Below are 14,989 nucleotides of genomic sequence, written 5' to 3'. Positions count from 1 at the left end.
GTGGTGGCGGACACCTGTAGTCCCAGCTACTCAGGAGACTGAGGCAGGAGAATGGTGTGAACCCGGGAGGCGGAGCTTGCAGTGAGCCGAGATGGCGCCACCGCACTCCAGCCTCAGTGACAGAGCAAAAATCCATCTAAAAAAAAAAAGATGAACACTTTTATTTTTCAAGTTCACTTTAACAGTTATCTTTAAAGAAAACTTGAAGGTACTGCAGGGAGTTTCCCTGGAGGCCACATAGTTTCCCCTGTGAGTATCCTCTTAACATCAGGATGACGCTTTTTGTTACAATTGGTAATTGGATCTTCATAGATATTTTAAACTGAGGTCCATACTTTATTCACATTTTCTTGACTTTTTAATCCCATTTACTCTTTCAGTTCCAGGATCCCATCCAGGATACCATGTTGCATGTAGTCCTTGCAGCTTTTGAGGCTCCTCTTGGTTGTAACAGATTTTTAGCCTTTCCTTGTTTTTAATGATCTCGACAGTTTTGAGCAGGGCACTGGTCAGATGTTTTGTAACATGTCTCTCCATTGGGATTTGTTGGATGTTTTTATCCAGGTTAGATTGGATTAATATGTTTTGGGGTAGACAGAGAGCAGAGTATTATATGTTTTATCCAGGTTAGATTGGGGTAATATGTTTTGGAGTAGACAGAGAGCAGAGTATTATATGTTTTATCCAGGTTAGATTGGGGTAATATGTTTTGGGGTAGACAGAGAGCAGAGTATTATTCATATGCAGGGTGCATAATATCAATATGACTTACTGTTGTTGTAAACCTTAATCAAATGGCTTAAAATGGTATTCGTCAGGTCCCTCAACTGTAAAGTTACTCTTTTTCCCCTATTTATATAGTGTACTCTTTGGAAGAAAGTCACTAGGCACAGCCCACATTAAGGAGTGGAGAGTAATGTTTCACCTCCATGAAGGCAAAGTGTCTACATAAGTTGAAATTCTTCTTCATGGAGAGTTTGCCTCCTTCACCCCATTTATTTATTTAATCATTTATTTATGTCAATACAGACTCAGGAGTATTTATTTTATACTTAGGATTGTAATCCAGTATTACCTTATTTTGTTCAAATTGTTGTAGTTTTTACCACTAGGTACTTGTTAAATTTGCTGCAGTATCCCTCTGGCTTAACGGCATTGGTGTTATTTTGTCTTTTCACTCATTTTCCTTCTTTCTGGCTCTACAATATGTTCCAGATTCATCTGGTATATTTCCTGCCCAACACCTAGAATCAGCCATTTCTCCAGAACTCCTGGTTCCTTGTCTTGGTGAATGATTAGAAAGCAAGGTTTGGGTGCCAGGTGGTTCACTGCCATTGGGGTGTCATCATTTCTAGGCCCTTTAGACCGACAGAGCAAAGAGTTGTATCTGTATATAAAAGCTCATATATACACAAATATCTATAAGTATATCTGTATGTAACCGTATGTATCCTTATTAAGCGAAATGTGAATTCATGCTTAAGTCTCCACCTCTCACTCCAAAGTGAGAAAACTGATTTCCACATATGGCATCCATCTACTTAACTGTTCGATTCCAATATACATGTACGGTAGTTTCAGAATTGGTAACTCATAACTCTGTGAGGAACAACTTCATCAGCTAGAGTGCAATGCTCATATACAGTTCCTTGCAGAATACACCCAGTTTCAAAGTTACTTAGGCCAGCACCTTTTTCTCCAAGTCATGTCAGTAAAATTGTTTTATACTTTTTTAACGCATTTGAATCCTTTTGTTACATTTTGCATTCCATCCTGGATCACCAAATCTCCTAAATATTTGTTTTGTATTTTGCATTCATTTTGGGTTACTCTTTGTATTGTGAAGTTCTATGAGTTTTGACAATGCTTAGTATCTTGTATTCACCATTAAAATATGATATAGAATTCTCTGCTCTAGAAGTACTCTGTGCTCCATTTATCTATTCCTAACCCCCACCACTGGCAACCACTGATAAATTTACAGTCTCTAAAGTTTTGCCTTTTGTAGAATGTCTTTTTATTGGAATGATACAGTATGTAGCCTTTTCAGCCTGACTTCTTTCACTTAGCACTGTGTATTTAAGACTCACCTATATCTTTCATGGCTTGATAGCTCATTTCATTTTACACTGGAATAATATTCCATTGTGTGGATGTGCCATGGTTTGTTTTTCCATTCACCTCTTACAAGACATCTTGATTGCATCCAGTTTTCTGTGATTATGCATTAGGCTGCTATAAACATTCATGTGCAGGTTTTCTGTAGATACATGTTTTTGAATCATTGGGTAAATATCTAGGAATATAGTTGTTGTATCGTGTGGTAACACTAGGTTTAGTTTTGTAAGAAACCGCCAAATTGTCTTCCAAAGTGGTCGTACCATTTTGCACTCTTACCGGCAATGAATGAGCCTTCCTGGTGTTCCACATCCTCCCAGCAATTGGTTGGTAATGTGAACTTTTCAGATTTTAGTCTTTCTGATAGGTGTATGGGTGGTGTTGCATTGTTATAATTTGCATTTCCACGATAACATGCTGTGGAGCATCTTTTCATATGTTTGTTATTTGTACATCTTCTTTGGTGAGTTGTCTGTTCATGTCTTTTGGCCATTTTTTAGTTAGGCTGTTTTTGTCTGGCTGGGTTTCTTTCCTATATTTTGAATGTAAGTTCTTTATCAGAGATGTATTTTGTAAAATTTTATCCCAGTCTGCAGTTTTTCTTTTCATTCTTGTAACAATATCTTCCATAGAGCAGTTTTTAATTTGAATAAAGTCCAACTTACTAATTTTTTCTTTGCACGGATCATCATGTCTTTGCTGTTGTATCAAAAACCATAATCACCAAACCGAAAGTCACATATATTTAATCCTGTATTTTCTTCTAGTATTAGAATTGTGTATTTTACATGTAGGCTTATGATCCACTTTGATTTAATTTCTGTGATAAGCATAAGATCTATGTTGAATTTTTTAGATGTTTTTCTTACTTGGTGTCTACTGAGCTTCTTGGATCTATGATTTGTGTCCGTCAGTGGTGTTGGGAAGTTCTCAGCCATTAATATTTCAACTGTTCTTTCTGCTCTGCTCTGCTCTTCCTTGTGGTGATTCAACTATATATGTGTTACACCTTTCAAAATCGTCCCACAATATTTGGATAATCTGTGTTTCTTTTTTCTTTTTGCAATTCAGTTTTGGAAGTTTCTATTGACATGTTATCCAGCTCACTGATTCCTTGCTTGGCTGTGTCCAGGCTCCTCATGAGGCCATCAAATGCTTTCTTTCTTTTTTCTTTTGAAACTTTAACATGTAGACAAAAAGGCTACATTTCACTACTGTGAATTTAACTTGCATTTTTGACAAAATATGTTCAGATTGCATACAGGCATTTTTATTTCTGTTACACTGGTTTTGATTTCTAGTATTTCCTTGCAATTCTTTCTGAGAGTTTCTGTCTTTCTGCTGATATTACCCAACTGCTTTTGCATGTTGTTTATTTTTCCTTTAGCACCTTTCATGTATTTATTTTAAATTTCATGTTATTTTAAATTTCTTATCTGATAATTTCAACATTTATATCATATCTAAGTCCTGTTCTGATGTTTGCTTTGTCTCTGCAGACTGTTTTTTCTTGTCTTTTAATTGCCTTGTAATTTTTCTGTCATAAACCAGAAATGTTCATGACAGTATGAATTTAGATAAGTACCTTTTTAGTGTGCGAATACATGTGACAAGTAGTAGTTGGGCTTTATTTGATGCTTGCTATAGCTTTAACTGCCAGAGGCGTCAGGTTCTTCTAGTGTTCTTGTTTTTGTCTTCCCTCTTGATGTCTGTATTCCTTAATTGAGTACTCTTTCTCAGAGAATCTACGGCTTTTTGGACTGTAATTCACAGTAGTTTTACTGGACCCCTGTTGGTGTGGTGGTAAGTGGGGATGGGGAGAAGTGTTCTTTAATCCTGTGTTACATGGTAGTGTTTTAGTAGGCCTGTGTGTCTGGGCTCTGACCTTCACAAGTGTTTCTCTAGTGATATAGTAGTGATACAGCTTTTCCCCGCCTTAGGTAAGACAGAAAGGCTACAGGGTGCTGGAGTGGGACGAATGTCATTTCCCTAGCAGGGATAAGGCTCTGAGAAACCCTGGAGAGTAGGCTTTTTTTGTGGAGAAGGTTCTGGGTGACCCATTTCCCAATGGTTACTTGTCCCCTTCTCTCGCTGGAGCCACAAGGAGATCTTTCTTGCGTGTTTACCATGGGAACCTGGTGGAGTTTCTAGAGATAAAACCCATGAAATTGTAGAGGCCTCAACAAGACTGTGGCGCTCTGGGGGTTTCTCACTCTCATTCATTGCTGGTTCACACTCAGCAACCAGAGATTCACTGAAATTACTATTTAAGCATTACCTAAGTTCATAGCTCCAGTGGCTTCTGCTTTGAGTGAGCAGATCTTGGCTGTGCGCCGAATTCCATGTCTCTCCAGACTTCAGTGTGGTGCTTACCGGCCTCAGTCCCTCCTGAGTCCAATAAATGTCATTGATTTTTCATTTCATTCATTTTTTTTCTGTTGTAAGTATGAGAGTGATTAATTCTAAGCTATTTACATGCCAGAGCTAAAAAATGATGGAGGTTTGAATTAGTCTTTGATTTATACTTACATTTTTGAGGAACTCGTACTTCCTTAATCTGAGGATAAGTTGGCTAGTTCTGGAAATTTCCCAGCCATTATTTCTTTAACCTTTCTTTTATAAAACTATTTTATACACATATTTAAACTTTTCATTGCGCCCTTCAAGTCTTTTAAGCATTCACATTCTCCATCTCTTTATCTTTCTGAGTTACATTGTAGGTCATTTTGTTGAGTCTGTCTTCAGCTTACATTGAGCTTTTGTTTCAGTTACTAAATTTTTCATTTTGCAAAGCTCTTACTTTTGTTTTCTTCCAAATCTGCATTTTTACACCTAGAATATCTCATTCTTTTACTATGTTTTTGATTTCTTTAGTGCATTTAATCACGTTAAACATACTTATTCAATATTATCCCTCTGATATTGCTCTTCTCTGTATTTTGGGGAGCTTATTCCTCCTGACTTGGTTTTCTCTCTTTCACTCATGGAGAATTTTATACTTTATGTATTTTGTATTTTTGATCAGGAGGGTATAATCGTTGTGTTTTCTATGCAACAATTTTTTGTTGTTATTATTTTCTTCCTTTTATCTTTTTTGTGGTTTGTTAATTTGTTTGTTCTCATTGCGTCTGTCTGGGACCTCAAGTTTTACTGACCTGGAACAACTTCTAAGCTAATTCCATGACTTGCAGAGTTCCTAGGCATTGTGGATTGGTTACATTTGAATTCTCCATCAGAAAGAAGGCCAGTGCATTTTCAGGAAATAGAGTATACCCTGGTTCTCCACTTTTAACCCAGAATGACACAGACTAACTTGCTTCTTTTTTGGCCAGTGGTCTCTTCAAGATTTCCTGGACCACGCTGGTGTAAGTAGATGGGGCATTTGGTTCAGCCCTCCACCTACGAAAGAGAATCTTTTCTATAGTCCCACTTAGGCATTGTTTAAGCTCTCTGTGAATAACACTGGCCACTGGTCTCCACACTCCTGCACTCTGCTGTGGTGTCAGCTCACGGACTTAAAATGTTCTTTTCAGTTTCCTCTTGGATGATGTTGTTGTTGTTTTCAAGGATTTCTTGTGCCTTCTTGTAAGCCAAAATCAATATTTAAAAAGACATTTGTTTGATTTTCTCCAGAATTTCCAGGATGGTGTTCATAGCAGGATGGTGTTCGCATTCTAGAGTCTCCTGTTTGGCTAGAACCACGAGCAGGTCTCCCATGTATTATCCCGGTATACTTAAACTAGTTTCCCTGTGTTGTAGTCTCCATTTCACCTCTAGCTGTGGCTTCTTTGTTTCGCTTCCATTTCCAACCTCTTCTGTAATGGATGTAATCTCTTGCTGTGTTTGCTCTGCGAACGCCGTGATTATCTCTCACCGTGATTATCTCATGTCCTGCCTTCATGCCAGTAACTCAATTTTTTAGCTGTATCTGTTTTGTTCCTTTCTGTTTCTAATCTAACTACGTAATAATTTGTTTTGGTTCTCAGTTGATTCGTTTAGCTCTGCAACGTTCCTTTTATTCTGTTATTTTATTAGCTTATCTTTGAAATCATGCTTAATTTGATCCAAGGCTTATATAGTATAATATAAAGAACTCGTGAGAAGCATGCCCTTCTTATTTGGGCTTTTCTTCCAGGCTACTTTGTATATTAGTTATGTGTGCGTGCCTAGCTGCCTTTCTTCTTTGTGCTTGTTATTTTAACATTTGTATTGATGTATATATTTCATCATTCCTTCATTCATACTCATACTTCCTTCTTGTGGCTGTCATTCCGATTCGTTTTCATCTGGCTCATGCCTCAGTATTTTCTGTGATGTAATAGGGATGCATTATTTTTATGTTATACTTTCCTGATTCGTGGCCTGATTTATTTTTATCTTTGTTCATTAAGCCAATTAGCCTGTATTATTTACAGAAGTATTAGAAACATCAGATAATAACAAAAAAAGCAAGAACAATAAATAACTGCTTCTAAATCCTGCTCGTAACTTCCACTTATTTGTCTTAGCCCCTTCCCTTTCTATTGGCCGTTCGAACCCACTTTGCACCAGTTCCATACCGAGGACTCTGTTGGTGTCTCCTTATCTCTAACTCAGTTCTTTAGAGGACCCCAATTGTGATGAGATTTGTTGCAACTAGCTTTCTGACAATTCATTGAAAAAGCCTGATACTGAAGTTACAGAAATTTTGGAACCAAGGCATTTGTGGGAGTCTGGCTGTGTGTATAGGTGTTTGCTCTTAGTCCAGAGAGATACAACTTGTAAACACTCAAGGAAATTCCTGAAAATTGATTCAGTTGGGATGACGGCTTAAACTTAAAGGGGGATTTATCCTTTCTGTTCAAGGATACTTCAGATGAAGTTTGATTCCTGCTGCACTCAGTATGCCGGAAACCCAGCATCTCTCTTCCTCTTTCTCCTCTACTCACAGTCTTCCTGTGACTACCTGTTGTCAGCTCTGCTAATTCAAGATTGATTTCTTCTCTGTTAGGTTCTGCTCTCATGATCACCTTCCAGGCTTCATTCCCCAAGAGTTAGGTCCTTTGAGGGAGATAGGGGGCTCTTCCTCATGGAAAGAAAGAAACCCTTTCAGTTGAAGTGAAAAGTGCATGCTGGAACTCTTCCTCCCTCCCTGAGAAGGATGGGGCCACTCTGGGGATGGGAGTCCACCCAGCGAGAACCAAATGGACATCAGGTGGGGTAGGGCTCACCTCTCCCAGGCAAGCTCTCTTATTCCCACACACACAGGCAGCTGAACACCTTGGTTTGCCTTGCTCCCCTCAATCTGGCATTGGGCAGTGGATTTCACAGGGGGAACAAAAGTCCGTGGTGTGCTGGGATCAAGGTCCTAAGCTGAAGAAAACCACCTGCCTCTGTTTGCCTGGCATTTCTTCTCCAGAAAGGACCCAGGCTGATCAGCCAGTTTCCCATCTTGCCATCATGGGTCTTTCCTGGGATTATGTCTCAAGGAATTACATGCTGACCTCTTGGGAGGAAAAATATATATATATCAGTATACATGTATTATACTGTGGTCTGATTTTTAAAATCCCTTAAGCCTTATACTTTGCATTGTTCCTGAAATCGGTGTTCTCGAACTGTGCAGGTTTAACTTTGGTAGTTACAAATAGAATCAGAGAGTTCGGAATCACTCTGCTGGATGGGGGAGTTCTAGAGGCAGAAGTTTTTCCAAGGACTGCAGTCGCTGCCTCAGTGGGTCTTTGGAGCAGCGTCTCCAATCTCAGGGTCTTCAGAGTGCTGTGTTTCAAAACATAATGCACTTCCTCTATTTGTCAGGTTTCAGGGTACTGTCAGAAATAAGCATACATCTGTAAACAGTTCGGCTGTGATTAAGGAGCTCCAGAATCCTAGAAATAGTGAAGTTCCATAGCTTAACCCTTTGCCAAGGTGGCTAACTGGTGGATGAGGCCAGGATCCAAGGCTTGAAGGAAGTCAGGTTGCACACACTTTTTGAAAAGATTCTCATCTGCACATTGATGCATTGCAGAATAACCATGAACCCACTGGGAATATTAAATGCTGACCTCTAGACACATAATTCCTAAGCCTTAATTTCAGTGGGATCCAAACCAACTAGGTTTCAAAGATGAGCCAATAAAATAACAGAATAAAAGGAACATTGCAGAGCTAAATGAATAAACTGAGAACCAAAACAAATTATTACACAGTTAAATTAGAAACAGAAAACCAACCAGTAATTATGTGCCACCCCTAAAAATAGGCAGCCGCAGATAGCGAGGAGATTATTGTCAGTTTGGGCCAATTCTCTTAGCCTTTTCAGTACCTTTCTATCAAAGGAACTTTTTTTCCAGTAATCTAACAGTGGAGAATTTTGCTATATTTTAGGCACTTTTCTTCGTGCTACCTATGCAGTCCTTGCAACATGCTGGAGAGAGAGCAGTTAACAGCCATCACCCTTGTTTTCATAAATAAGGGAACTGAGTCTCAGAAAAGTTCCGGTGATGGGACTACCCCAAGCCCACATGGCTAGTGAACAGCAGAGCCCAGAGCCTGTGATATCTGTATTTTTTACACTGTGTCCCCAACAAACAGACCCTGAGCGGTCCCAAAATGTGAGCAGAGATAGAGCTGAGCTCTGTATCCCGAGAGGGCCAGGCCCTTGTGGTACGAGGACCAGGGTGGTCCTAGAAATGCCAAGCTCCCCTTCAGCGGCTCTCAGACATCCAGGCTTCAGGACTCCTTTGCTCTCTTTAAGATTATTGAGGATCCTCTAAGTTTTGTTTATGTGATTATATCTATCAATATTTACCACATTGGAGATAAAGGCTAAGAAGCATTTTAAAGCTCATTAATTCACTTAACATAATAAGGCCATTCCATAAATAGCATGATGTTAACATAAATAGCATTTTATGGAAAAGAACCATATTTTCACCCAAGAAATCAGTGACAAGGGTGGCTTTTTATTTTGCAAATCTCCTTAATGCCTCATGTAATAGAAGACATCTGGACTCTCTGACCAGCTTCTGCATTCAGTCTGCTGCTGGTCCCTATGTGCTGTAGCCTCTGCTAAGCTCTATGGAAGACTCAAGGGAAAAGGGGGGTGAAAGAGAGAAATAACATCTAACCATTATGAAGAAAGATTTGTCTCACTCGTCCTCTGAAAGCATCTCAAAAACCAAGGGGTTCCAAGACCATACTTTGGAAACTTCTGTCTTGTACAATTACCAGAGGGAATTATTTTGCGTGATCGTAATCATAGTGTTTGCTGTTACAGCAGGGAGGGCAGAATGACATCGTGGTCCAAAACACAAGTGTTGAAAACTCAACTTTACGAAGCAGGTTAGGGGGTTGGATCTCAGTTTCTGTACTTAGCTGTGTGACCAAGGACCAGGAGCCTGTTTGTTTCATCATTGATATATTTATGCATTCCCCTTCTCCTTTGATTATAAAGGTAATACATGCTTATAGCAAAACATTCAAACAGAAAAGAGACATAAAATTAAATTTGGGGGGTCTCCCATAATCTCCATTATTAAATGAGAAAAATAATAATACTTACTTTGCTGGAGTTTGTGTGTGCATGTCATGTGACATTTAGAAATGCAAACTCTGTTTACAGGCTAGCTTTGTTATTTTCAGGTATCACTGATACCTGATACCTGATATTTATTGATATCCTTTTGGTAAAGTACTTGTTCATCTTTTGTCCATTTTTCTGTTGGATTGCCTGCCCTTTTCTGATTGATTTTTAGGAGTTTATTTCTTATTCTGGATATGAGTCTTTTGTCAGACCTAGTATCTTGCTGACTCAGGGAAAACCTCAGTTTGTTATGCTGTAAAACTAAGAAAAAAATATGGTGGGTGTAAAGATTAAATTAGATAAAAGAAGTCAACGTTGTTATAAACTTTAGAGTGCTACACAAATATGAATTTATATTATCCAGCTATTTTCTCTGCAAACAAGAATTTAGAAATGGTGGTGGTGAAGTCTATTGTTATGTGTTTGCTTTTTTTTTTTTTTTTCTTAGCGTCTACACAAAGGAAAAAAATATAGTGATGGGAGCTCTGTAAAATCACGTTGAATGATGTTACTCAGTAATTCACAAAAGAATAATTGCTGCAGAAATGCAAGATAGCACATTACACATTACCACGACAGTTGGATTCTGAACCATATACACGATTATTCAGAGAGATTGATTTTAAAAAGCACAATCACTTAAAGTGCGCTCTCAACTGAAGTGCTCAGATTGGAAAAGAATGAAGGGAGTTAGGCGCATTGACTTGAGGCTGCCTTGCCACTCTCGCCTTCTGCGATTATGTGGTGGGCTGGGGACCCTGCCTCCTCCTGTCTTCATCTGAGAGGGAGAAGGGAGTGTAGATCTTGCGGGAGAGCCATGTGTGTGAGTAGCCACGTGGTGACAGCCACTGGCACTGAGTGACATCGCACAGATTGCAGCATGCTCCTCCTCTTCCCACCTGCCGTAGCAGACAGGGCAGCTGTTTGCATCCCTATTTTGGAGGGGAGAACATTGAAATGCACAGAAGCCAATTGCCTGATGAGTCGGGAGCCCCAGGGTCTTTTGCCTGTGTGGACTCTGCTCCTCCATGCCGTCCTGCCCAGTTGGGGCCTGAGGATCTGGAATTGCTGAAGCCCACTTTCACAGTGCAATGGTCTGAATGTTTTTGTCTACCGCTAAATGCATATGTTGAGATCTGAATCCCCAAGGCGATGGTGTTAGGAAGTGATTAGTCCGTGAGGGTGCAGTCCTGATGGATGGTCCCCTTATATACGAGGCCCCAGAGACCTCCCTCGCCCCTTCCACCATGCGAGGACACAGTGAAAAGGTGGCTGCCTATGATCCGGGAAGCCAGCCCCCACCAGACACCAGGGTTCAGCCGTAGTGGCAGGTTAATCATGGACTTCCGGCCTCCAGAACTGTGAGAAACAAACTTCTGTGTTTTATAAGATACCCAGTGTATAATATTTCGTTATAAGCGTCCAAACGGAGTAAAACACAGAGTGTGTGCTACTTAATTGCAGGCGCCTAGGTTCCTGTGGAATACTGTTCTTTGGGAGACTAAACCTGTGTATTTATTCACAGGCCTCCGGGCCAGGATTGGATGTTTCTGTCCCCTCTCTTGCAGGAACCCCCTAGTTTGACCAGGGTGGCCTCCAACTCGGGAGGGAGTGACTGCTGTAGGCAGCTCTGCCTGCTGATTCATGGTTTCAGGCTCAAGTGCTGCACGGCAGGCTGGGGGCTCTGGCAGCAGTGGAGGACATTTGGGTGAAAGAGAAGGAAACTTCCCTGCTGGGTGAGGAGCTAGATTTTGTCCCTAGGTAAATTCTGGGCAGTGGGAGTGGAGCCCCTGCATACCTGCCCTGAATGTCCTTCTGCTGGGGGCCAGAGGGCCATGTGGGAGCTGTAATCCCATCTGGGGACTTTCCACACTCGGAGGTGTACGGGTACCATCCCCAGGTCTCCCAGTTCACCTGCAGCCTGTATGGCCAAATGCAAACCCTGAGGCAAGGAAGTTGAGTGCAGAGCTGAAGTCCTCCTCCAGGTGCTCTGTGCAGAAGCCTCTCAGGAAGCGGGGGGCTGAGCTCAGCTTTAGTGCAGCAGGGTCAGGACAGGCTTGCCAGGGATCAAGGAAGGAGAAGGCTGTGGGGAGAGGGGAGGGGAGAGATGGACTCTGAACCTGCTTTTGGAGTAGCCCCTGGGGAGGGAGGGTTTTTCTTGCCAGCCGGTCAGGGTCTTGCAGGAGAAGACACAACACCTGCAGACCTATTGCTGCCAGAGTCCCACAGGACCCCTTTGAGAAAGGGGAAAGGGATCAGTCAGGAGCCATTTTGCAAATGAGGAAACTGAGGCCTGCAGCTGCTGCCTGTCATCTGTGGTCACAGACGTGGGGGCCTGGAGACAGTAAATGCCTGGATAGAGCCTTGGCAAGCAGGGCTGGTCATGGGGACCAAGGGACAAATGCTCAGGGCTGGGGTGCACATGGTGGGTGTGAGAAGATCCACATACTGTGGTACTGCAGGATTATAGGTTGTTAAATCAGAAGCTCAACCCCAGGACGCCACCGCTTGTCACTCTGGGTGAAGTCCATGTCCGTGTATTCCTCCTTGTAGGGACCCTGTTCCCTCCCTCTGTGACCCTTGTTACCATTTGTTGTTACAGGTTGTTATCAGTGTATCATTATTGTGTTGTATCATCCTACCTCATTCCCCGTCCCCACCGACACACACACACACACACACACACACGCACAATTTTTATTCTAGGAACTCAGGAACAATATTAATTTCCGCTGCACATGTCAGGCAAGCATAATGCTGGGGACAGGAGATGTTCCATAAATGTTGCATGAATGAATGAATGAATGAATGAATGAAAACTTGGCTGGACCATGGCTTATAGCAATGGCTTGTGCACTTCACTCAAGACTTCTGACTTGATCCTTTGGGCAGTGCAGTTGGAGGAGGGTGATCTGATCATATCGGTGGTCAGAAAGTCCAATCTAAAGATGCGTGGAGGACAGCCTCTATGTGTGTGTGTGCCTGCAGTGTGCATAGGGGCAGCAGGCTGCACAGTGGGGATGGGAAGGAGGTGAGGTATCTTATCACTGCAGACAGAGAGCCAAGAGACTCAGACCATGTGTGGCCCGTACAGGTGCTAGGAGGAGGGAGATTGTTCTGGGAGCATGGTTCCTCATGCCCTTCTCTCTCCCTCTTGAGTCTTTGTGGGGGCTCCCCTAATGGGCATCCCTGCATGCTCAGGTGGTGCTGGCTGCTGCTTGTTGATTACAGTTTGAAAAGCTGTACTTGATCCCAAGCTGCCACACACTGCTGAAATTCAGTGTTCCTCTAATGGGGTTTCTGTTAGAATGTTGGAAAGAAGAAAGCCTTTTAATTAGATTGGTAGTAATTGAGCTCCCAAACCACAGAAGCCTTTCTCTCAGCAGATGAAGACACAAATGCAATTAAAAGAAGGAAAGGCACCTCAATGGAACCCTTGCTAATTTTAAGTCCATTAAAAACAACAACTTCTTAATAAGTTGAGGTAACAGATATACATTCCGAAGAGTTTAACAACACTTCCCAATAATATTGGAGATTGAGCTGGAACTGGAGTGCTCCAGCTACTTAAATGGATAGCTCTGTTGGGGATCATTTGCTCCGTGAAGAGTACAGAGACATGTTAGCTCTACAGCTTTTCCCACCGAGAACTCCTGGCACATTTTGTTAGGAAAACGGGATATATTTTTTTCTGTAACTGAACAAATGTTCAGCGTCTTGTGGGCATTGCCCCTGGCCTGGGGTCCCCTGAGACATCATCGCATGTCCCTCCCCAGGCAGCCCTCTCCTCTCTGTGGGATTTGCCCCACCTGGCCCATCTCACCATAGAGGTACCCAACATGTGAGCGACTGGGCTGGGGCACTGATGCATCAGAGCGTCCCTGCCAACTGCTTACATGCTCAACGCATTTTCATTTTAATGAGGCAGCACTTTTTTCATCTGCATCCCTGCCCACTGACACGCCCCAGCAGATGCCACGTTCTTTCTGCCTTTAGGTTTTTTTTTTTTTGAAACTGCCCATCGGTGAACCAGGCCAAGTAGATTCTGTTGCAGGAGCTTGAGATTTCAGCTCCTGTTCACATCTTCACAGGGGCATTAATTGCATTAATTAATATTTTCTCTGGAGAAGGTGTCAACTGCTAATGCACAGAGCCCTTTGGGTTGGAGTTATTTCATACTGAATCACAACATTCACAGTGTAACTATTGTACAGAATTCACTCATTTGCCTCCTTTCACATTGTTTTATGCTGAGCCATATTGGGCTTGGTCGGCCATACTAAAATGCAAGTTGCCTTCCATTTGGAAAGGCCAGTCTTGATGGGTCTCTTCTCTATATGTCCTGTGCTGGAGCAAAGTCACAGCTGGTACACTATCCACGCTCCCTGGTTAGCACATAGGCTTAGCTGGAGGCAGAACTTAGGGAAGTATTTTGGAAATGTAGGAAGATAGGCTCTGGAGTCAGAGAGATCCAAGTTTGAATGGCTGCTTCTAAAGTCACCTCATCTTCTCACCTTTAGTTTACTCACCTAGGTAGGCTTTACCTTCAGGTGTATTTCAAAACCTGATGTTCCCCCTAGAAGTTAGAGGATGAGAGAAAAGTCCAGATCTGCAGGGACAAGTCAGAGTCACGGGCCACATGGCACCACCCACACAGGGTGCAGCAGCTCCACACAGGGCCATGGCCCCTTTCCTGGGGGAGGGAGGCATAGCATATTTGTATTTGTTTAAAACTGTATATATTTTGGAAATAAACCTGACTTTAAAAACTTGGATTTTCACCTACTTTTATGGTTTTTTTTTTTAGTGTATGAATTATTTAAAAATACAAAGATAAATAGCTAAATCATTAGCAGGCATCATTTCTGGATGATAAGGTTGCAGAGTTTTAATTTTCTTCTTTATACTTTTCCATCTTTTTAAAATGCTGTGTAATAAATGTGTCTTACTTTGGAATAAATAGAAAAGCTTAACTCTGGGGAAATGCTGCTTGCATATATTGGAAGTGCTTGGTGCATTCTAATTTCCACACATAACAATCCCAACAGTCAGATCCCCACGTGAATAATTGTCTCATTCTTCCTTTTGTAAACCATATCATATTTATGCTGCTGCTTTTTTTTTTTTTTTTAAGGATGAGAAGAACCAAGTTTTAACCACCAACATTTGGCTGCAAATGGTAAGTTAAGAGAATGACAATCTCGCCCATGGGCCTGCAAGATCTTGCACCCAAGATTTTTGTCCTGATACCTGAGATGCTTGCTTCTGAGAGGTCCTGTTTAGGAAAAAAAAAAAAAAAAAAAAAAA

The 14,989-nt window shown here is 41.6% G+C and overlaps 1 protein-coding gene across 2 annotated transcripts in view; it reads left to right on the top strand.

The window, feature by feature from the left end:
• CHRNA7 (cholinergic receptor, nicotinic, alpha 7 (neuronal)) overlaps nucleotides 1-14,989 on the top strand; it is a 138,299-nt gene that overhangs the window by 52,857 nt on the left and 70,453 nt on the right. For both annotated transcript variants that reach the window (XR_001002573.1, XM_011949245.1), the window contains exon 2: nucleotides 14,817-14,861. Coding sequence is in view for 1 of the 2 variants with exons in the window: in XM_011949245.1 (XP_011804635.1) it covers nucleotides 14,817-14,861 (45 nt within the window). In the remaining variant the exon portion in view is untranslated. The remainder of the gene's footprint in view (nucleotides 1-14,816; nucleotides 14,862-14,989) is intronic.

This window comes from Colobus angolensis, unplaced genomic scaffold (genome assembly GCF_000951035.1).
Source record: "Colobus angolensis palliatus isolate OR3802 unplaced genomic scaffold, Cang.pa_1.0 Scaffold294, whole genome shotgun sequence".
Lineage (NCBI taxonomy): Eukaryota > Metazoa > Chordata > Mammalia > Primates > Cercopithecidae > Colobus > Colobus angolensis.
The sequence above is the reverse complement of the archived record's forward strand: the minus strand, read 5'-3'. Positions and strand labels throughout refer to the sequence as shown.